The 24,760-nt window shown below is 40.9% G+C and overlaps 1 protein-coding gene across 1 annotated transcript; it reads right to left on the reverse strand.

Annotated features, from left to right (window-relative positions):
• Positions 1-3,697: 3,697 nt before the first annotated feature.
• Positions 3,698-23,714, reverse strand: wls (Wnt ligand secretion mediator). Its single transcript, XM_083675362.1, has 12 exons — positions 23,479-23,714; positions 18,932-19,204; positions 14,361-14,485; positions 13,603-13,764; positions 13,342-13,478; positions 9,753-9,921; positions 9,369-9,466; positions 9,126-9,189; positions 8,168-8,311; positions 7,981-8,064; positions 7,576-7,729; positions 3,698-4,743 (listed from the first exon to the last, which is right to left on the reverse strand). The coding sequence occupies exons 1-12, from the start codon at positions 23,582-23,584 to the stop codon at positions 4,634-4,636; spliced, it is 1,626 nt and encodes a 541-aa protein (XP_083531488.1). The 5' UTR covers positions 23,585-23,714; the 3' UTR covers positions 3,698-4,633.
• Positions 23,715-24,760: the final 1,046 nt, after the last annotated feature.

The following is a 24,760-nucleotide window of genomic DNA, read 5'->3' on the forward strand; positions in this document are numbered from 1 at the left end:
AAAACTCCCTTCATTCAAACTCAACAGAAGGTTTAAACAACTTGATATATTGTATGTCAGGTTAGTTAAAAAACGTATTTGTTTTATGATATACTTCGGTAGTTATTGAGCAGTTTCTTTACAAAAGTCCCTTGGAGGACCATTTGCTGTGCATTTATCATTCACTGTCATTGGCCTAGTGAGAATCTTGTATACCACAATGCACTATGATATTAGCCGTTAGCAGCACTACCCCCAAAAGCGCCTCTTGGTTGCACCAAAGAGTATTTTCTGTGATGGGTTTCATATTTCTGAATATCCATGGAAGTAGCTGGACAACAAAGTTCAAGTAAGTGGGAAGACATTTTAAATTGTTTCACAAATGTTTTTATTCATGTGTATACAGTTGTGTTCAAAATAATAGGAGTCCAACATCACTAACCAGATCAATCACTGTTTTTGGTAGAAATTATATTTCTACATGGCAAATAATTTACTAGTAGGTGTAGTAGAGTAATAGAAAACCGCGTGGAGTTCACTTAGTGAGGTCATTCATTCTGTGAAAAAACAGGTGTCACACAGGTGGCCCTTATTTAAGGACGAAGGCAGCAAATGTTGTACATGCTGGTTATAGTGCATTTCTCTCTGAAAATCTGAGTAAAATGGGTCGTTCCAGACATTGTTCAGAAGAACAGCGTACTTTGATGAAAAGGTTGATTGGAGAGGGGAAAACATATAAAGAAGTGCAGAAAATGATAGGCTGCTCAGCTAAAATGATCTCAAATGCTTTAAAATGGCAACCAAAACCAGAAAGACGTGGAAGAAAACAGAAAACTACCATTCGAATGGATCGAAGAATAGCCAAAATGGCAAAGACTTCAGCCAATGATCAGCTCCAGGGTGATCAAAGGTCTAAAGTTACCTGTGAGTACTGTAACAATTAGAAGACGCCTATGTGAAGCCAAGCTATCGGCAAGAAGCCCCCGCAAAGTCCCATTGTTGAAAAAACGACATGTGCTGAAGAGGTTACAATTTGCCAAAGAACACATTGACTGGCCTAAAGAGAAATGGCGCAACATTTTGTGGACTGATGAAAGCAAGATTGTTCTTTTTGGGTCTAGGGGCCGCAGACAGTTTGTCAGACGACCCCCAAACACTGAATTCAAGCCACAGTACACTGTAAAGACAGTGAAGCATGGTGGCGCAAGCATCATGATATGGGGATGTTTCTCATACTATTTTGTCGGGCCTATTTATCGCATACCAGGGATCGTGGATCAGTTTGGATACATCAAAATACTTGAAGAGGTCATGTTGCCTTATGCCGAAGAGGAAATGCCCTTGAAATGGGTGTTTCAACAAGACAACGACCCCAAACACACCAGTAAGCGAGCAGCATCTTGGTTCCAGACCAACAAGATTAAGGTTATGGAGTGGCCAGCCCAATCCCCGGACCTTAATCCAATAGAAAACTTGTGAGGTGACATCAAAAATGCTGTTTCTGAGGCAAAACCAAGAAATGCAGAGGAATTGTGGAATGTAGTCCAATCATCCTGGGCTGGAATACCTGTTCACAGGTGCCAGAAGTTGGTCAACTCCATGCAACGCAGATGTGTAGCAGTTCTCAGAAACAGAGGTTATACAACTAAATATTAGTTCAGTGATTCACAGGAAAGCTAAATCTTCAAGCATTTTTCAGTTTATACAGTAAATGTTTGAGTTTGTAAAGAAAAATGCAGACACTGCTATTTTTTTGAACAGCCTAATATTCCTTTTTCTTCACTTTCTGTAAAGTAATAACAAATTTGATAAATGTTTCTTCATGTTTTGATTTGGAATAGAATGTGCAGTGTTCCCAATGCATTTGCGTGTATGGAAATAAAAGCTATTATAAGGATTTTGAGCTTTTCTCACTTTTTTAATCACACTGCTATTATTTTGAACACAACTGTAGGTTATTATTCACAAGGGCACAGGAGTTTGTCAGACTGTGCATGTGCATAACAGTCACCCTCTTTAAACAAAGTATTTTTTTTACAGATTGGTCGGCTAACATGTTCCGCTATGCGGTGAAAATATTGTAGTATCCTAGACATTCCACAAGTTTAGCTCAAATCAAAATGGACAATGTGCAAATATGTTCACACACCTCCTATTGCTTTCCAGTCATAAAATCTGGATAGGTCTGCTTATTTTTCACAGACTGCGGACTGCGGACGAGACAGATGCCAAGTGAACCCTCTGGCTCCTCCTATCTCTGTAGTTGCTTACCATCACAGTTCATTTAGGGGAGCACACCCTCTAGTGTTTTTTCTCACAGGTGTAGATAGGGATGTTTGCAACTGAAGTAGTAGCAACTGACAAAGTGATGATTGCATCTAGCTAAAAGCTGGAACTGGTTAACCTGACAGATGAACTAATCTACCACAGAATTCAATAAATTGGAAGTGTTTTCAGGGAGAGCATACAGTAAAGAAAGCACTGATTCAACAGGGAAGTATTGTAACACTGCTTCTTAGGGGGCACTGCCTGTGCAATCTCACCATGTCACCACCTTTGTGCACCATACAGTTTACTATATTTAATTCCTATTATGAATTTATAATATAATTATAAATAATTTCAGCCTACTCATATATTGACAAATACTATTATAGTGACATTGGTTTCAAACATTGTAATTTTAACACAGTGAGAGATATTGTAGGTAGTAGCTTTGTGCACTTAATAAATGTGTTCTCTGAATTTCAAGAATTGGACTGTTCAGTCTGAATTGCAAGGTAGACTAGACAAGACACACTTACCTGCCTAGGGGGCAATGTACAAGTTGGTCTCCCCGTGTCCACTACTGTAGGTTATCGGTCAACAACTAGGAGCAGAACAAAATCGCTCAGTGACAGAGGACTTGAGAAACGCAAACTCGTGACGCTTTCACGGCGTTGTTTGTAGTCAAAATAGTTTACTTTCTATTTTCTCCATCTACTTGGCACTAGGACCGATAGGCTCTCTCTCTCTGTCTGAACGGTTGGAACACTGGCGGATGTTTTGAGAATTGGATGTTATGTGGTCTGTTTGTTCTTCATTGTTCTTGCCTCCCCCCGCTTGCCCACTTTATGTTCAACAGATTGTAGGCTACTAAATCGATTGTAGCTAAAGCAAGCTATATATTTACTAGAGATTCCTATGCCAACGTCATCGCTCCCATTCGATTAAATCATTTCATACACACCGCTCGCTGTTATGTTCATAATCATACTTCCTGTAAACAATAATAAACCAACGTGGGTACGTGGTAAAAGCAAGATGGACGAGGAGTCGCTAATTATAGAGATACAGAGACATAGAAACACATGCTCCTGTACAATCAGGCTTCCAAATACTACAAGGATCCGGCGAGAGTTGGGAGGGAGATTGCCACGGAGAGGCCATCTAAAAAGTTAATGTGGCTCGTCGGCAATCGCGCGCGAGTAATGTGGGACTGGTGTACAGTTGACAAAACTCAATACTATATTGGTTAAGAGTGTGTGGTTTGGTCGTTCTCTTCTGCGTGTCTTGATCACGATGTTGGCACCAAAACGTTGGTCAATCGAACGCGCTTTTGACGTTGGCGCGCGGCAGGTTTGGTTACAGTAAACAAAACTCAATACTAGCTCTTGTCTTGGATGATGGCTGGCTCTATGGAAAACCACAGAGCATAAATAAACAAAAATAGGCTACAGAGAGCATAAGGTAAAAGCTTTATTTAAATTAGCATAAAAAGCACAAATAACTACACTCCCACATGTGTTTAATACAAGCATCTTTGAATCTCAAATGATGTGTTCGTCAACAGACAGTAAGTGATACAGTAATGCTAATCTTTCATACAGTTGAAAATAAGCACTTTATAAAAAATATATATCTACATCGTAACATAATGAACTTGGTGTTTCCAAAAAAGGCCCTGTGGTTCATACAGTTTCCCCACAATACAAAAAGCTATCCACCACTTTTAAGAGTGAGACAAGTCAATAGTGATCCCAGTAGGAGGATTTTCCATGGACGTGTACAGGGAAGAGAGTTCAGAGAGAAATCACCATTAGTCTGGAGAGTTAAAGATATTACAGATCACTTGCAGAGGTATGCTTCCTTTTGAAAGTGGTAACCATTGACCTTGTACCATGGAGCCTCTAATGTCCAATTGGTTATTCATATCTCAAACTGCTGGGTGGAGTGTGAAAAACAGGATCCATTAATATTGTTCCCTCTGAGGAACCAAATAATGTTCCCCTAATTGAGGAAACGGTTGAGTGATGCCTTGGTAGCCCATAGTGCGTTTTTCCTCCCTCATTACCTTTTTTTAACCACCAGATGGTGTGTTTCACATTCCATTCCCATTCTGAAGCAGCTTTTACACAATCCGGACATAAGAAAAGTACATTTACAAACAGTGATACTGAGAGATTTCTACCAAACAAGGATTTACAATGTGGCCCATTGTTTAAAATAAAAATAAATGAAAAGGACCAGAGGGTACTTATAAAGTTGCTTTTTAACTTTTGGGACATTGAGGATGAACAGGACATTGGGGAAGCACATGGGGTTTGTGGGTGGTGAGGGGTAGGTAGTAGGGAGTTGAAATGTAGGTAGTAGGGGGTGGGGGGGTGCAGGGAGGCTACTCTTGGGCCTCTTTGCCGGTCATCTTGTAGATCTCGGTGGGGCCGTCCACATGGGTGATGGTGGTGGTCAGCTGAATGTCCTCTCCACTGTTGGCTCCTGCACCTCCTACACCACACAGAGCATAATGACAAATCAAACGTCAATAAGCACAGCAGTAAAGTATGCTGATGGTGACAAACAATGATCAATGACTTTGATACACACAGAAATAACTGTCTGGCTTATAAAGAGATGTTATTTATTGAGTTGAATATGGGTTACTGAGAGTCTCAAGTCAGTTGATAATACAATGCAACTATACCAAAATATACCATACACCTATGTTTGTTTGTGAACTTGATAGTATGGAGTATGGGGTTTATAGCTGGTCAACTTGTTGTCCTTACTTTGAGGAATATATGTACCTCCAGATTTGGTTCTAAGTGAAGCTTGTGCTATTATGGCCTGCTCTCAGTCTAAATGTTTGAAAACGTGACTGAGAGGTCCTGATTAAATGAAATTACTAAGCGAAGTAGAGAGCACAGCCTCTTCAAAAACAAGGCTGACGCATTTCAGGGAACCAGAACTTATTTTTCCTCTCCAACCCTGACGTCAGGAGATGGATGGTTTTCATTACCCCCCTCCCTGGAAAGAAGCCTGGTGTCCATTAGAAACACCCTCACAGGCCAGAGAGGCCCTCCTTCCCCCTGGGAACACTACAGACACACCCTTTATTGGCTGTGGGACATGCTTTTATTTCTGGGCCAAATAAACCATGCATCTAAACACTGGGAGCTTTATAGTGACAATTGTGCTGCATCAACTCAGTTGACAGCTTCAGATGTAATGTTGAAGTGCTGTATTCAAACAGCGTTTCATGCTCAAATTATAGAGGTAATATGGTAAATTTAAAGACAATATAAGGGTTTGTAATCCCACACCTAGGGAAGAGGTCACAAGAAAACAGATGGTCCTAGGACATTTGGAGAATGCAGTAAAGAGGGGTGAGGTCAGATTGAGGGGTTTGATATAGGTGAAGAAAACAAAGGATCAAAGCTGGAGAAACCAGGATAGAGTAATTAAAAGTTAGGGTAATTAAGTAATAAACAAAGTCAGAAAAAAAGGCTTTTGAAAACAGCCTGGGCGTAGGCAAGGCCTAATCAGACAAACGGGCGCCAGCCAGGTGGGCTGCGCACACCTTGATGACGAAATGTCGATCTTGAATATTATTGGTGTATGTAGACAGGAATCAGAAATACGTTGAATAGAAGGCGTTAACCTGTGTGAAATCTAAAGAGACAGGTGACTAAGGAGATAACAGGGTCAGCTTTGCAAACCTGAATGGCTACATATTCTGCGTGAATAAAGTCTTTGAATGAATCAACAGCTCTGGTTAACGGTATTTTATTTCAAAGTATTATAGCTTAAATTCTACGACAGTAACAGGGCTACCAAAAACTACTGAAACATTCATATGAGCTCCCCTATCCATTAAAATATCAATATATTAGTCTACCCAGATTTATAGTTAGGATCAACAAATGTATGAAACCCTGGTAATTGCCTGCAAAGCATAGTATTAACTTGGGGAGTTAACGTCTTTTTATGTTTATTTTATCAATTCAAATCACATGAAATGCTCAGTTACATATTCTTTCTGTTTCAACTTTGATATAATTCAATCTACAAATAAAAATGGAGTAGTTATGCCAACAGTATTATTAAGTCCTTCAAAATACAAACTTTGGTATTCTTATGTTTCTAAAAGGTCCAGTATCTAGGTTTGAGCTTTAAAATAATAAATAGCCATGATAAATTTGTAGTGATCAAGGAATGAGATCACATGATAAAGAACATTTAGTTAAGAGTGCCATTTTGGTCCAACCAAACCATGTTTGAGCACTGGTCATTGTGTATCCATATTTTAACATAAAGACATGCACACATTTGCAGCTATTAGTACATGTAGCATATGTACATTTTCAAATTTTCAGTGCCGCCAGAGAGGGCAGCAAAGCACAAAACTACATGCTTCACCTTTAAGACCTGGGCCTGGAGTTATAGTTTGCTCCAATATCAGGGTTGCTCCAAACATTGAATATCCAATGTTGCTGTAGTGACAGTCTCTAAATTTAAATAATAATACAAGTAAATGCAACATAACAATGCATGATTGATACCACCTTTTGTTCAACTTGAGTGGAAATCATGTTTATGGTTTATTTTGGTATAGGCCTAATAATCCCAATAAAATACAGTTGTACCCCAAAACTCCCTAATGTTTTTTTGATTACGGTTAAGGGGTTACTTTACACCGATATGCAGAGTGTTCGCAGATAATTTGACATTGAATGGTGTGGGGAAATCAAATTGAATGATGTGTGGTGCTGTAATTAATTCATTTTTTGAATTAGTATTTTGCGCTGGTAATAGTTGTCTGTGACAGACCCAAATCGTCACTACTGCACTGCTGCATTTTCCCTGTTGCCAAAAAGCGCAATGATTATTTAAATTTTTCCAGGGAGCACAAAATACCTTCCTGTATGAGGTGAAGTAACAAAAACAAGTTTTTTTAAGGAGCTCTGCGAGCTCCCCTATCCCAAAATGTATGTGCATAGCCATCTATCGGTATCTCATAGCCTACTCATAAACAAGTTAGGACACCTCTTGACAACTCCTAAATACTTGCAGAGTTATAACAACTTTTTTGTCTAAAGAATCTTGATAACATGTTTTATATGATATGCGTAAAAGTAGGACCAAATGTGTCACTCTCTTATGAGCCATTTTCTACTCTAAGAGACTCAGTAACTACGGGCCCTGACTAAATCCAACCAATGCATTATTTTTGATTGATCTTATTCAATAATTACACTGTTTAAAAACATCCTAAAAAGAGTTCTGGCTGGAATCGTTGTGGTGAAAACCCGGCACGTCTAGTGTTGATGTCTGACTCACCAGTGGACTGCTCATCTCCGTAGCGTTTGTGCGAGGGCGCATACAGGAACATGATGGCGAAGACATAGAGGTTCCACATGCCATAGATCCCTGTGAAAAAGGCGCTGTTTACCTGCACAGTGTAGTCTCCCCAGTGCCAGTGGCCCTCATTCACCTGGGGGGCAGATAGACTGTTTTCATATGGCACTTTTTAGAAATGCACTTATCACAAAATATATTTACTTTGCTGAACTGCCCAAAATGACTGGACATAAAAGAAGATTTTTTTTTTAATTTTAACCTGAACAACCATCAAATGTTCATAGGTATGACAAATTAGGATAAAGATTATGGAGGTGGAAGGGGATGCCACATCATGAAGAAAGGGGAGAAATTGTTAGGATTCTGGTGTAGCACAGGACTCACCTGACTGATGATGAAGAAGATAACCGTCATGGCGGCACAGAACAATGTCACTAACATGAGGAACTTGAACCTGAAGATGAGCCCCTGAAAGGCATGAAGACTAGAGTTACTAGCCATGAAAATACCTTACACACACCCACATAGATTCAGGCACATTCACACTATCCACACCCCTCGGTCTACCCACCTCATAGTGCAGTCGTCTTGCTTTGCACATGGCGGGCAGGGAGGACCTCTTCCCACTGATGTTGCGGAACACCTGGAACACCATGAAGCACAGGAAGAGGAAGTAGAGGCAGGCGCAGATCCCTGCTACGATGATGAATGCCATCTGCACCAGCCACAGTTAAGGGGTATAATGGTATGGTAGAGTAAGTGGCTCAATGCACACCATAATAAACATTTCCAATTATCATTCAACACACTGTTAAGTCTCGAGCAAATGTGTGACTGGCCAGCTGGAGATGTGCAAAACAGAGGAGGCAATCTACTATATACTGTACGTGTGTTGATGTCAACACATGGCACATCTTCTTTAATGGCATATGTACGGAGATGTAGAGAATGGCTGATAAGTGAACCTAACTTTAGATACAGTGTAGTACCCAAGTACTGACCTGATGATATAACTTACAGCTCAGCAGCAGAAATAGGTATTACCCTGTCAGACACCCATGTGTAGTCTATCTAATGGGACATAAGCTGGACACTGGGCAGAAAAAAACACCCCCACTTAATGTTATAAATGCAAGCCAACGTGTCATGTTCCACATCAAAGGCTCGATAGAGAGGGCAGTCTTTTTACAGCCTTTAGGCTGAGGGATTAATTTCCCACTGGACTGGAAAAGAGGGACGGAGAAAAACAGGGAGACCGGATAAGGATGAGAGAGCAAAGGGGGGGGGGGGGGGGGGACTGGTGAGAGAGAGTAGGAGAGAGACTCATTCTGACACTTGCTTCTGAGAGAGGTGTACTGATGAATCTTGCATCACCCTAGGCTTGTGTGTTTCCGCACTGCAGTTCTAACCCTCATCTTTAGTCACAGACAGACAGGCAAACAGAAAGATACACAGACACACATTGAAGTTAAAAAACACCCCAACCCCTCCTCTATAACATCAAAACCATAGGAGGTTGAAAAGGATACAGCAAGCTCAGTCCCCACATCCGAGGCCCAGATGCTGTAGAAAGGGTTCTTCAACTGGACGCCCCTGGAGAGAATTTATTTTTTGTTTGATTTCCAGAATTGACTCATAATCAACCATGATAATCGAATTAAATGTCAACTAGAACAATTCATTTCCTTACTGTGAGTGAATTGAATTAAATCTGTCTTACTGTCTGAGATTGTGGTATAGTGGGAGCTTGACAGTGGAGGATTCAGCCTCACCTCTCACACATGTCGAAGATGAAGAGGCAGAAGGAGCCGAAGACAATGGGGATCACCTGCTTCCAGTAGACAGAGAAACGGTTCCTTTCCGTCTGGTCCTAGAGGAAGAGATGGAGAGGTGGACAGCTATTATCATCAGTACATTGCACTTTGAAGATGGTTGAATCTTCAATGGTCAGAATACAACACATTTTTCTACCTTCTCTCTGAAGTGTGCACTTGTGCACTCCCTTACATGGATTTACAAGCATAGAATTGGCGCAAGAGCCACACACCAAAATCTGCTTTTAAATCTATGTGGGCGAGAGCACAAGTGCACACTTCAAGGAAGCATTGGAAAATTGAGAATTGGAGAACTGAGATACAGGGTCAAAGGTGACAGACCATGAGGTGCTCTCCACAGAAGATGATCCAGAAGGAGAGCAGCATGGCGTAGAAGATGCCCTGGCGGATGTCCCCGAACAGCAACATCCAGGTCCAGTTGAAGCCCACCGAGAACCACTCCACTGGAATGTTGATGAATGTCATGGAGATACCCAGAGCAAATATAACCCTGGATGACACAAACCACTGATCAGTACCAGTCATCATCATCTACATGAACATATTAAATCGATATCGTTCTCAAAATCTACGTAATATGTAATGTTAGTGGTGACAGTAATGTTATCAGATGCAGCATTGTTGACCATTCAGAGGCATTTATCAGTTTACCGGCATATTGTTGCATATAGGCAACAATGTCTTTAAAGACCTGGTAAAATGTCTGTATGTGAAAAAGAAAAGTACTGTCTGTACAAGAGATCCTAATAAACACTTTTAGCACTGTTGTAATTACATCAGCGCACGTTCTTTTGGAAAAATGGCAGACATCACAAGTCTGTAAACACAAAAATTCTGCTCCTCTGAAAGTGTTCAAAAGGGTTTCTGAAATTCAATGGATGCAAAATGTTCATAAGATGTCCAGAGATGCCAGAGTAAATGTACTATGAAAAATATACATTTTTGGTAAAGGTATAGTCACTTGAAATGTAAATATTGTGTATATATGCAACATCTGGCGTTAAGGTCTGTAATCACATTTTCAATCATATACATTCAGAGTCTGGATCTCTTTCACACGAGAGCGTTAACTGCATACATTTGTGTATATAATTTTTTTTTTTTAAAAAGAATTCAAAATCTTTTTTGCATTACAGTCTTTGCTAGAAACCTCTGAGAGAACTTATAGCATGGGGTATGAGCTGGCCAATGAGACCTCCATTGTCCTCCTCCCTGGTCCACTGAACCACACTGCTGGCTGTAATAAATCACAGACTGGGAAATAAATAAATAATGATATAAATAATCATCAACCAATCAAGAGACAGAGCAGAGCCTCTATGTTTAGACACTGCAGGTCCCTACACGCCGGGACAGATCAAAGGATAATCGCAAAGAGAAGAGGGAGGAAGAGAGGAGGTGGGGGGGGGGTTATATATATATAAAAAATAAATCTTTTTTACATTTATTTGTATATGTGTGTGTATAGGGAGGTTATAGGGAGGTTCAGCAATTGACTCTAAAAACATGAATCGCATTCCAGAGGGTTCGGCAGTGAGAACAGTTCCCCAAACAAACGGAGTGAGACCACATTGGGTTGGTATGCAGGGAACATCCTGTGCTCTGCGAATCCAGACAGGAGAGGGAGGGGGGGGAGGGAGTGAGTGAGTAAGTGAGTGAGTGTGGTGTGTGTGTGTGTGTGTGTGTGTGTGTGTGTGTGTGTGTGTGTGTGTGTGTGTGTGTGAGATAGCATTTAAACATAACATGCAGCAGGGCTAGCTCCAGAGATTGTAAAATTTGCAAAATAACTCCTAACATTTGGAGACATTAAATAATTATAAGAAAAAGCAAAAGAACAAACAATAGTACAAACTCTTATTCATTTACAGAGTTGTCTGTTGCTAAATGGTAGTCTCACATAGCCAGACCCTGAGATGCTCACATTTCTAACTCTCACAAGGAGGTCTAGCTAAATTGATAACTCTAATGCTTTAACTGTATTTTTCCACAAAACATTGCCAAATAGTCCACAAGCTATAAATTGAGAAAATTGCTTTTGGAACATTAAATCAGAGAGTCTCTTCTCGGTAACTTCCTACAGCTCGACGAAACCCCAGAAACAGACCAGAACGGCCAACTACCGTGGAGTCCCCAACTTGTCCTTATATGTTAATTCTTTTACAACATCTAAGATCACAACCTTGTTTTTAGACTATTTTATACCTTGTTTTTAGCTAATTAATCTTGAATAAAATAAATGGAAAGGATTATCTGACAAACTGTTTTCTTTGTCAACAACGGCTTTATATTGGAGGAATACACACCACACATTACGCAGTAGGGTAGGCTGTCAAGTAAACCCATGAACACATTACGCATAATAATGAGTATAGACCATGACTTAATTCTAAGTTAACTGAAGGCAAACTGCTATTCTGAAAGTGAGCTGTTTGGTTAGCACTGGGAACAAGACGTTTGGTTAGCACCGTTTTGTAAGGGAAATACTAAAATAATCATTGGTACATGTATGTAGCTACATTAATGCAAGATATCCGGCAAACCCTAATAAAAATGTTAATAAAAATCAATGCTCAATAACTCAATTGGCAAAATTACTGAATGTGGATGGAATTATGGCCACCTCTCAAACGTTGGAGATGGAAAGATTTTAAAACCTGATGCTGTGACCGTGACCGCCATGATGGAGCTACTATTGAAGAAGCAGATTCTGGGCATCTCAGTAAGTATACAATCTCTGATTAAACACTGATTTTAGCTAATCAACTTCATTACCTAACCAATCTTTGTGTTTGCCACTTTCCTCATTTAGTCGAATTATGCAATCATGGCACAGTTACCATAATAACAAAGACAGTGCAGCAGAGTTTGTAGAAGGCAGCCCCCCCCCCCCAAAAAAACCCCATATATTTCAGGTTTCAATCTTGATGCCTCTGCGGACTAGCATGCAAGACCATTCTGGCAAAGCTTTTACAGCATGAAAAAATCATCTCCTGTCCACAAATAGGGTACAAGTGCCACTTCCTGAGAGCTCCCTGGTCATTTGGGAATGAGAGATGTGAGCCAGAGAAGAGAGGGAAGCTAGAGAGACGGGAGAGGTTGTGTTAGTAGAGTGCTCACAGATTGTGTAACACCTTTCATGCTTTGACGAACCTTTCTGTGGCGTTTAACACAGTGGCCTACTGATATGCTCTCCCTGCACGGCAGGGGGTTAACTAAATATTTTGCTCTCAGGATTACGTTCTATAACGATATTCTAACAATCTTATTCAGGCATTGTTGTTGATGCATGAATACAGTTCTCGAAAAAGCTGCAAGCCATCTACTCTTGTATTTCTCTATTTTGACTTTTATTAACCAGGATATTCCATTATGATACATATGTTTATTTTTCAATGGAGACCTAGCCAAGAGCGCAGAGTGCCAACTGTGATTTTGCTTTTACTCAGTACAAAGTTAACCAGCAGAAAATATCGATTTGTATTTTGTGAGATCTCATTTGGGTGTTTTGAAGCATAAATCCTTCCCAAAAGCCAGACTCACTTGCAGTTGGACTATCAAGTGCTACCTCACTGCTCTCAAGGACCTGCAGTGAGCAAGCCTGACCTAGATGCACAATTCATCCATAGTTAATCTAATGACACTTCCCCTCCTTTACATGGCATTAGCAGTGGGGCTACTGGTATCCACAAGGATTACTGGACCCAGTTCAAATTGGTTTGAAAACATTTAATTCCTTGAAGTAAATACAGCCATGACTGAAAAGGTGAAAGCTATGTTGTGGAATTCTTGCTAATACCATTTGTCATGTTTGATAAGTGATTAATTTGACAAAAGGTAAGAAGTACAGATTCCAGTTGTTGCTGCTGCTGCCTATAATGATGATGGTTGTGATGATGATCAGGGGCCTTACTTCTCCAGCAGCACTGGTGGGCGTGTCATCAGGGTGATGCGTCTCCAGTACCACACCATGATGATGAGGATGCTGGGGGTTAGGAAGGTCTTCATGGCGAACCACACCTTTGTAAAGCCGCCATTCTGATGGATCCCCTGATATAAATAAATACATTAGTATCTTCTTTTTGTTCTTTTGTTTATCATTTTAATTTCACTAAGCAGATTTATACACTTAGAATTCTTTTGCCTCTTAAGCAACGCACACACTGATACTCACCACCAGGCGGATGTCCTTGATCTCTCCGATACCCACATTAATTTTCTTCCGTTCACTGACTGGCAGACGGATGTTGAGGAGGTAGTACTTGTGGGCCACACTGCCTAGCTCCATAAAGGGGAGCAGGTCACACTCATAATAGCGCCCCTCATTCTCATAGGACTACAGGACACAAACAGTTTAGTTAGACACAAAGTGATGCAGCGAAATGAAACAATGGAACTATGTGAAATATAGCTAGAAATAATACTGTGGGAACAATCACCTACAAAACTGAATTCTGAATGCATCATAACTACAAGACAGCTAAGTAAGTCCATTACTATCAACAGTCTGGACTTTTTAAACACTTCATAGTATCCTAGCTTTGAGAGCCAAAGGTCAAATGTTCGATAACAGCTGGGTCCAGCTACCTGGCTGGGACCAATATTCAGAACACTTCATCCAATTAATAATGACCTTGTGCTGTGTATAATTATATCCTCCCCTTCAAATATACTACTTGTCTAGTAAATTTACTCTGTACTGTCTCTGTACTAGAGCTGGGTGATATGGACAAAAACACTTATCACAATACTTTTACCCATTTACCCTTCAGACCGATAAATGCAACGATAAATCTAATTGATTGATGATCAACTTTTTTTAACGCAACTGTTACTTGTCAGAGAGCTGAAGTCACTTTAAAAATGGTCTGCAAACACCAGGGGTCACCTTCACAAAAGGTGAACCTTTTTTTTTTTTTTTTTTTTTTTTACCTTGCTGGTTGTGAAGTTACAGCTGAGCTTCCTCTGCTCTATTGAGTGGGCCATCTCTGTCCAGTCTGACGTCATGTCGTCTCTGTAGGCCAGACCCACGTCTATGGTTGACACTGCTCCATCCTCTGTGTGTGTGTGTGTGTGTGTGTGGGGGGGGGGGGGGCAGGAAGTTCAAAGTTGAAAAGGCCATATTTGCCTGGTTTACAGTACAACATAAACAATGTGCAATACCAACACAGCAGTTGGTGGAGATGTTATTGCCATTGTTGCTCCAAAGACATCTGCAATCAGACTTAATCAAATCGTCCATTTACACCTACAATTAATCTCAAATTACCCATTGCATAATTTGTACAGTAGCGATGACAGAAATACATCTGTCTGAACCGACAGTTAGTAGGGTATGAGGGACTGGGATGAAATTAGTCTCTGATGACTGACAGACAGTTATTGCCTTTGGGGAAAAGGGCAGATGGAGAGCTACACCTTGAGTGATGAAAAGGATGGATTCACCACTGTAAATCCACAATCTCTCCACCACTACACATACATTTTGTGGTATGAACAACATTGGGCCATTTTCAGGCCATCAAATCAACCAACACGTAATTTTCTTTTACTTGAGGCTGTTCCCAGGCTTATGCACTACAAATAATCATGAGAGAAAGTAGGTGAGTATAAACTAATCATAAACTGAGTTTACTGCTTCAAGGAATAGGTATCCCCAGATTACATTTGTTAAAAGGGGTTATGTAATAGTTTTAATTAGAATAAAAAAATGTATGTTCATGAATTTAAACAATTAATGTCATTTGTGTCACTTGTATTAGCCATTTAGTGGTTTTACAAGCTCCCTTGCTCACCCAAGCCTTGCTTGAGTCTATATGTCCCTCCCCTCATGAATATCAATTTGATTGACATGTACACTCCTGCTGTGAGAAGGCGAGACTACCTTGGGGATAGCAAAAGCGCTGCACTTTCTCATGAACTGTTTGTAACCTATGCGGAGCCAATATTGTAAATGCTTATATCTAGGGCTGTGTATATTTATAAATAAAATAATAATAATAATAAAAATACATCTGCAAACATACACAGTTCATTTATTGAGTACAAACATGCTGTTGTAATGTATTTATTTAGTCTGTTTGAAAATGGATTTAACAATGGGTTGGCAACAGGGAGATGTCTTCAGACGTTATAGGATTCCATAGCTACCGAACATTAGTGCCTAATAGAAATAGTAAAGTGTATGTCCATGTTTGGCTGAGCCAGAGGGTCACTTGTGAAAATTGTTGGAACCGATATCCCTCTAGCTTCACCATTCATAAGTGTTATATCTTCAAGTTATACAATGTATGCAATTGTATAAATTTATAAAATGTATGCAACTCATGACAAGTTGATATCCAGGAAATTTCTGCCAATCCTGACGCCACTTGATTCATGTGCAGCTTTTGGGGGATGCATTCCAACCACTTTTTCTTGGAAACACATTTAACCACATGTAAGTGAAAAGAGTGAGTCAATGGCAGATCAAAAGTTTGATCAAACATGAATTGAGGTCTTAAAACACATGATTTTCATTACATAGCCCCTTGAAGATGTTTTTATACCTCAGAAAGGTATGAACTTTAGAGCACTTTTGAGGTATGGATATGTGAGAGAAACTTTGATGTTGGGGTAAACACTAATCCTCAAAGCAATGGATATCTGATGCACCCAAGAAACCCAGAATGTCAAGCAAATCCACCTCACCTGGGAGCCAAAAAGAAGAGCAAAGATGTGGCAAGGTCTACAGCACTTTCATTTCTTTTCACGTTAACACATCTTACATAAGGCCCTACACAACAGTAGAACGTGATACAAAAATTCCTTACTTCAAAAGGTGCAAAACCAACCCTTTGAGATCTGCATAAGGCGGCTTTCAGAAACTGACTACCATCGTAATGCTAGGACAGCCTTTAGATCACATTGCAAAAGCAAGTGTTCTTTACTTCACCCTTCCAAAGAGACTCTTGTGCTGTTACGAAACAAGTTGGAGAGCCCAGAAAGAAACCCAGTGGCCTGACCAGAGGGAGAGAGGAGGGAAGAGAGGAAGGAAAGAGATTACTGGCAGTCCCCTCTCTCCCCTACTGTCTATCCCCCTCTCAAGCTAACATTGCCAAAGATCCTGAATGTCAGCTTACCGCACACAAACATTCCACCCCAGCCCAGTGCCCAGCGCCACAGCGACTAAGCCTCCTCAACAGCTGTGTTATTGCTGGAGCCCTGCCAGGGTTACTTGGTTGGTGCCGGGGTGCAGTGGAATGGGAAAAGGGGGCAATTTATCTCATGGACCCAGAGGGCAAGGTGCTATGGAGGGGCAGACCTAACTATTCTCATTACTCAGTGGTTATATTAATACAGGGTAGAATCCACCTTCTGGCATGAACCAATCTAAATAAAGTGCTCCGTTTGTTTTATAGACAGACTGACGCCATGTTGTTGGTCCAGGAGAACTTCTTTCTTTGCATAACTCAACCAGTGAGATTTTGGATGCCGTGACAGAATAATAACTCAGAGCTCTGTCAATAGACTGCTGGAACCCTTCTAGCTTGAACAAACTGGCTATAAACTAGCTGTAGCTATCTGTACTTTGTTCATGTCTCAGATGCCATTTTTTCACAGCTAGCTTGAGATGTGAAGGCCTGTGTGGACAGCCAGCCCCTAGAGGCTTTACCTCAGCAAGCTATGATTGTTGATGAGTTGTCATTCATTGTTTGATGCATGCTATCTTAGTACATGATGACTTTCAGTGCATGATTATAAGGCCCTGCTAACAGTCTACCTAGCACGACAGATGCGACACACAGGCTGATCATTAGGCCCTTGCCTTGGGGCCAGCGGCCACAGAGGAACACTGTTGGCAGCCGATCACAGCTAGTCTGCCCCACCCCCAATGGCCCCAGTAGCTTACAGTAGGGTGGAGAACAGCCTTATCTGTAGCATCTGGGTGGGGAGAATTCTGGTGTAGGGTGAATCACTGACTAGTCTGGCAGCAAGAGCAGTAAACAACCACCCCCCGAAGTTCTGGCTTAGACTAGGAATGCTAACTACACTGAGTAAACGAGGAGTATCTACTAAAATAGATACACTGCTGTAGTTACTCTTGACTGGGGGATATCAGAAATGAAATCATACCCTCCTGTAGCTGTTCATGCACACTCCGCCAGCTATAAATCTGTTACACAATAGAACATGTTAGGCCTCCATCTTTACCCCTCCCATATTAGGGGGCTCCTGGTGCTTGAAGAAGTCTGTGTTCCGATCACTTTCCCAGGCCAGCCCAGCTCATCGAACACCTTTCATTAGTCCTCTTTGTTATCCCTTTAATCCCTCCTTTCACAGCTCCAGACCTGGCACCACGCCATGACCCAATCCACCCACTGGCCCCCTCTTGCCTACCAACCACATGCTCTAAGATTACCAGTTACAGTAAGAAGGAAGTTCTAAGGAATGTGAATGTAGAGAAAGAAGCAAGATTGAGCCTCCACACCATTCCTTTATATTCTGGCCAGGAGAGAGCTCCGAACAAAAGCCAAGATCTGATACCATGGTCAGACATTGCGTATTAGTAAATGTAACACTGAAGATCACTGTCGGTGTTGCAAGTACTGAGCAGGCATGACCATATGTCTTTAGAAAATCCACTCCTGGTATTAACATAAAGGAAAGTTAATAAGATACAGGGGGAGGTGAAGGAACCCTGCTTTAATGAGCAGAAAATGACTCAACAACACTTCAGGGCTTTTGTGTCCAATTTCTCATTTTACATTGACCTCCAACCATAACCACTCAACAATGGAGACTGACTGAGAAACCCATCCCCTAGCATACATTCTCTCATCAACATACAATGTTACAAAGTCTCTTGGGTATGGCTAGTTGAAACCGGGACGACACATTTGTCTAACACACAAATTGGGTGTTATTACACTGTATATTGGGGAATCACAGAGCTATCAAACTCCAATTTGAAGTAGCCTCCCCCCATACCTGTCCTACAAAGCCCTTGCCATGGAGCCCTGAGGCTTCAACTACTATGGAGAACCAGCAGCACATCCATCATTGTTAGGCCTATCTCAGCATGAGAGAAATCTAATCTACTTAGAGGAGAGAAAAGGCACATTCCTCTGGGTGCTCATGCGTTCTGCACAATGGGTTGAACAAAAGCAGGCAATATTAGGCTGCCGCTGATGTAGAGGGATACCAATATAAGCAGCATGAGGAGCATTAGCACACGTCTGAATACTCCAATGTGATTACAATGGAACTGAATCTTATAATGGTCATGCAGATGCTTGGTCTGGTAATTACTATTGAGAAATTGAATACACACGCATGCATGCGCACACATACGCACAGACATAACATAATACACAAACAAAGACAACACACACACAGGCACAACATAACAGACACACAAAGACACATACAACAGAGATGTTAAATGTCACAGACACTGACTGAAATAATAATAACCACAAAAAAACATTAACCAAATTGAACCCCAGTCAGAAGCCCCTCACCTATCTGGTTGTACATCTTGAAGGCAATGTCGAACTGCAGGATGACAAGCATGAACTGGAACCAGGGGCTCATATCCTTTTCAGGCAGAGGGAGGTGGACGGCAAACACAATGTTGTTGGCCTCAATCTTCTTGGCCATGGCCTCGTCAAAGTCCCGGATCTTGACACACTGGTCAGGGCCCCAGGGCATGAACCACTTGGAGCTCTGGTGGTGCTTTGCAGTGTCCACACACTTGGTAGCCAGGTAGTGGACGGCTGTGGTGGGACTGGGGGCTAGAGGGAGAGAAAATGTGTTATCTGGGTACCAGTTTGTGTTATGTTACTGCCCAATCATTATGTCATAATCTGTTTGATATGCTCTTTGCCTATCCTATGGTGAAAGAGCATATTTTCTATGACTGCAATGCAACTTTGTATCTTTGAACGCTGTGAATTCATACAGTCAGCATAGTTGAATTTAAAACATTGTTCAATTTGGAAAATAATAATCAAAGCTATGAGCGGATGTTAAAGATGGGTCAGACACCATCATTCACATTGCGTAAATCAGTCAGTTTAAGATCAACCAGGGCTACCAATGTGGCAATCATCTTTAACAATTTTGACTGAATGCCCTATTGCGAGGGCCAATCCCTTTAAAATTAGCTTTTGGAGAGACCCCTGCACTTAAAGGGTTAGCTCAGGATTTTTAAATGTATAGGTCACAGGGTTCCTAACCTTTAAATTATTCTATGGGCCAAGAGAAACTTTAATCCATGGTTCAGTTGTTTAAATAGCCACTACTAACTATAGCCACCTCGGACAAAAAAACAATAGCCTGCTTTCGACAGCGGGGCTTATGGTGTGCGTGCCAGTGCATGCAAACGCCTGATTTTGTACTTGTCCGAAAGCTGATTCAAAAATGAAAAAAAAAAATTGGACAATCGTCCAAGACAGTGGCCCGCTGAGCCAGCAAAGAATTGAAGAAATTCTGAAAAGTATGTAATTCTTAGCCTATGATGAGAATGAGATAAAAAGCCTAACTTGTTATATCGCTGGGATGCAGGCTAATTTTTTCGACACGCAATCGATGGAAGCACGCAATTCCAAAAACAGATGCTGTTTGCCAATGAAAGAGGACACAAACATTGTAGCCTAAACCATAGCCTAATACCTCATTACCAATTTGTTTTTCAAAGTGTGAGGTACTTTTACCCGGGACTGTCCAGAGATCTCTGAAGGTGAGGCAGTCCAGAGACCAACGGGTCAGGTTGTGGGTATAATTTTACACAAGGGGACAGGGTTCCCATCGGAGAGTCTCAAAGGACGTGCCATAGGCACATAGGTCAGTGGACAGAGCTCAGATTGTATACACTGCTAATTATTGATATAACAGTCACACAGCCCACTCCCCTCTTATTTTCTTGATTATTGACATTCATGGAGAATTCTGGAGAATTTTACATTAGCTGTTCTGTCTTGGATTGAATTAGATGGAGCGATGGAAGAATGTGCTCGAATTTTTATTGGATGTTGCATTCCAAGAACCCTCCCCCACATACCCATAGAATGGTTGCTTTTCTTATGTGTGTCATCTTTTACGACTTGGCAGGACTACTTTTCAGAGAGTTGTTGCCTATGCTAGCTTGCAACATTGAAGAAACCCTGAAGGAAAAGCTGAATTTTGTTTTGTTTTATTAACTCCGCCCATGCAAGGTATTTGATTGGCTGGACATGTCACAAGGCGTCTCCCATTTCAAATGGGTTTTGTAGCTACTTTCTGCAAAGGATTTCGTCAGTTTTTCCGAACTAGGAGACATGGTTATCATTACCATACAGAAAAATCTGATAAAAATGTAGACTACCATGATGCCTATTTGCTTTCAAGCCTCTCTCAAAATACAACACTGCCCCTTTAAGAAATACAGCTCTACTTGACTTGCAGTTCAGAGTGTACAGCTTTTGTGTTCTTTTAGGAAGCAATCCTTTTCTCATTGCTGATAAAACATTTTTAGATTAAAGGTTTATGGCTTCAACTGTGGTAAATAACGTGGTAACTAACAAATAATATCCGCTAACAAATGCACACATGGCTGTGTGCTTTAATCTCGAAAGCATATCTATGAACTTGTCTGCGACCAATCGCGCCCGTCAATGCAACGGAATTCTACTGCGATGCAGTGTCATTGCCTCACAGCTTGCAAAGTTAGATTTGTTTTGTTTTTGTTGTATTGAAAAGGGCTGATATTATTCCCATATTCAACGAAAACTTTTGGGCAAGTTTACACTACATTTCGACTTAATGTCGAGCCCTGCCCATTGTTTTTTTTGTTAGTGGTGGTTTAAGTTAGTAGTGGCTATTTAAACAACTCTGAACCCTGGGTTAAAGTGTCTCCTGGCCCATAGACTACTTTCAAGGTAGGGAACCATCTGACTAGAAGTTGAAAAATCCTGAACCAACACTTTAAACCATTATACTGCATCTTCATAGATTCATGAGCTGGATGAGGTTGACACTCAGGATATCAAACGGTCATTGAGAGAGGAACAAAACATTAACATCACAAAACTGAAGACTTTAGGGCTCTAGAGGTGAAAGCCAGGAGGCTGGTATGTGGACCTAGTGCGATAAAGGCATAGAAAATTAAAGGATGGAAACAGAGGGCTGACCTAATTTGAGATACATGCATGCCACTCTGTCAGGCAAGAAGAACGGATGTTCAGATTTGCCCAGCATTAGAATGGTGGAATACATTTGAGATATGTGACCAGAGAAATCATAATGATAAAAGCAGTGCAGTTAGCAGCACTACAGGGTCACTCAGGGCAGCTGTGCTTCATAAAAGATCAGGATGTATCAGTAATAGGTATCAACAAGAGCCAGACCATGGCCTATGGGAGTGCAGACAGAAATCAGGATCTCACATTCACCATGGCCCAAAGGCCGTGAAGGGGTGGGCTAATTGACCAATACTGTTGGTTAGCAGGGATGACGACCAAAGCAAAAGCCGAGCAGTTAAATACTCAGCGCACTTCTTTAGAGACAATCAGCTGTCAAAATGAGGTGCAATTGACTATAATTTATCTATTGAAGGAAAAACTGCCAAAACAAGGAAACATGTCGATTGTGTGTCAAAGTCTGTGCAGATGATCTCCATTACCAGTTGATAGTGTCAAGTCCATTAATTTACTTTCAGGAGAGTAACAGTCTCAGACTGAAGTTCAGCATAGCACCTTTGAGGCTAGGCCTTTGACATCCCCCCCATAAAACAAACCCACGACCATCTTATTATTATTATTTTGTGTGTGTGTGTGTAGGTGTCAGGTGTCAATGGACTTCTCAGGAACAAACACACACACAAAATGAATTAAACCAGCTACTGTAAGGAACCCCTCAGAGTTCAATTATCTAGTGACCCTGAGATTCCAGGAGCACACCACTCCTCCAGTATCCACCCCAGTGTTTTCCCAATAATGGCTGCCTCTCAGCCCAGTGACCTCATGCCGTGTCAGAGTTGTCCAAAAACAGGGGGAGACGAACGCCTTTCTACTCAATTACCCTGGCTGCCCCCGGCCACCGAGCAAATACAAAGGCATCCGGCTTCATTAAAACTCTCTCACCCAGGAGCGGCCCAAACAAGCTAATTTATCACAAGCCATCCAGCTATGGAGAGGAGAATGACTGACTGGGGAGGGTTTTCAGCCCAGCCCACCAGAGAGATAGGGATCTTTCACAAGGCCTAAACTTATATAAACACTCTTATGGTCTTGAATATGTAAAAAAAATAAAAAACTGACAGCAATTTTAATGCAATCCTTGGAGCAAAGCACAACTTCGACAAGCTTTTTAAATGTGTGTGTCAGTGGGGAACAAATCCATGCAAATCGAACCGGCAGCAGCAGTAGAGGAGGAAATATGCAATGTTGAGAGGGTATTGGGATTTGAGGGGAGAGAGAGATGGAGCCTGGGGCCATAGAGGGACACAGACATAATGAGGGGGGGAGACAACATTCTATGCACCAAAGAGAAGTTATAAAAAGCACCAGAACCTGAGGTCTATTATGCATAATGGTAGATGAATTTGAGAGCATTGGGTCGCTTTTAGATGTAACATAAGAAAGGGCGCTACGAAATGGTGCAATGTAATCTTCTTTCTTTTTGGGGGGTTACCACCTGAAGCCACCCAGCGACATAAGTTTGCAGTGATTTGTTCTCTGTAGCTTCGAATGCTCTTTGGTACAACATAGCAATCCCAGGGAAGTGTTTGATACGAAGTAATTTCTTCAAAAGCCACATTGTTAATAGCTCCAATGGAAAAACGTAAAATAATACAATGTGACTATCCTGCTGCGATAACTCGCTGCAAATGTCGCCATGCTCGCCCATTTTAACAATTTATGGTTACATTTGGCAAAACCAAATTTGAAACTTTCCGTCCATTCTGAACTAACTTAGATAACATGATTAAATTAGTAATCTAAATTCAGCATGTATCTTAGAAATGCAATAATATCCTATAGGCGAACTACAAAAGGTTCAACAAGGGAAAAAAAAAACTCATGCTCACCTATCAAGCCACCGACCATAAAAGAAAACGCTTGGAACAAAAGCAGAATAACTCCAGCGATCACCAACTTTTTGGTGCTCATGTTTTCAATAATTGCCCCGGCCATCTTAAAAAGTTGAGGAAAATCACGCCGAGTGAGAAAAATAGGATGACTCTGGACGAAAGTCACCGCATCTAGCTACTCTCGACCGCGAGGTTGAGGAAGGCTGGCCCGCAATGCTTTCTTTGCCTTTCAACTCCGAAGCAGAACTAGGAGGAAAAAAGCAGAATCACATGACCGACTAGCACCCTGCCTATCCAGCCGATCACTAGATAGCGTTGCCGCATTGCAATAGTGGTTCGTAATGCAGGTTAAGGTGTCATTGAATGCCCGAATAATAATAGCCTCTACTGTGCCTTAGGGCTATGTAAAGGAATGTATCAATTGGTTGTCATTTAGTTCTGATCTTGACTTTATTTTCCCTAATACTAGTTTCAAAATGTGTTGTCATAAGCCCAGAGGTGGAAAGTAACGAATTACAACTACTCTCACTACTGTAATTAGGTAGATTTTTCAAGGATTTGTACCTATTTTAGTATTTTTTAAAACATTTTGTCTAACTATTTTAGTCTGTAATTTTACTTCAGTATATTTTCAATAAAGACAAGTATTCTTATTGTCTACTTTTTTTTAAATTATCATCCATTACAAAGTACAATGATATTCATAGCAGAATCATAGCAGCATATTCTCTGTTAGGTTAAAGGTGCCCAATCATATTCAGTAACGAGCACTGCACTTAAACAGGCCAAATCAAATCAAACAAAATCTGAACAATGAAATAAGACTTGAGTACTTTTTAATAAGCTACTTTTTTCACTCTTACTTAAGTTGTTTCCCAGACTTAAACTTTTATTTTTACTTGAATAACATTTCACTGAAGTAACAGTACTTTTCCTTGAGTAAAATATTTCAGTACTCTTTTCACCTCTGCATAAGACAATAAACGTTTCTGTTTGAGCACACACATTTTTTATGAAAGTCATCTTTTACTTTATTTATAGAAATTCATGGAGGAAGATAGGAAGGATAGGAAGAAGAGGATATGAAGAGATGTAAGACAAATTCATTGTATGCAAATCAAGATCAGAAGTCCTGTATCAAGATCAAGTCCTGTATGCAAATATCCATGCACCATACACATACACCTACATTGATTTGTCTTCCATAATCTTTGGCTCCTCTCCAACCTGTGAGGTAGGCCCATGTTAAGCCTAACCAGTGCCCTATGCCCAGCAGGTG

This window comes from Argentina silus (genome assembly GCF_951799395.1).
Source record: "Argentina silus genome assembly, chromosome: 1".
In the NCBI taxonomy this organism is placed as follows: Eukaryota; Metazoa; Chordata; class Actinopteri; order Argentiniformes; family Argentinidae; genus Argentina; species Argentina silus.

Excerpts from the sequence above, each read along its gene's own strand:
- wls (XM_083675362.1), bottom strand. The coding sequence starts at position 23,584 with ATGGCCGGGGCAATTATTGAAAACATGAGCACCAAAAAGTTGGTGATC. Across the intron at positions 14,486-18,931 it reads CAAGATGTACAACCAGATAG|AGGATGGAGCAGTGTCAACC; the intron begins GTGAGGGGCTTC and ends ACACACACACAG. Across the intron at positions 8,065-8,167 it reads CAAGACGACTGCACTATGAG|GGGCTCATCTTCAGGTTCAA; the intron begins GTGGGTAGACCG and ends CATGCCTTTCAG.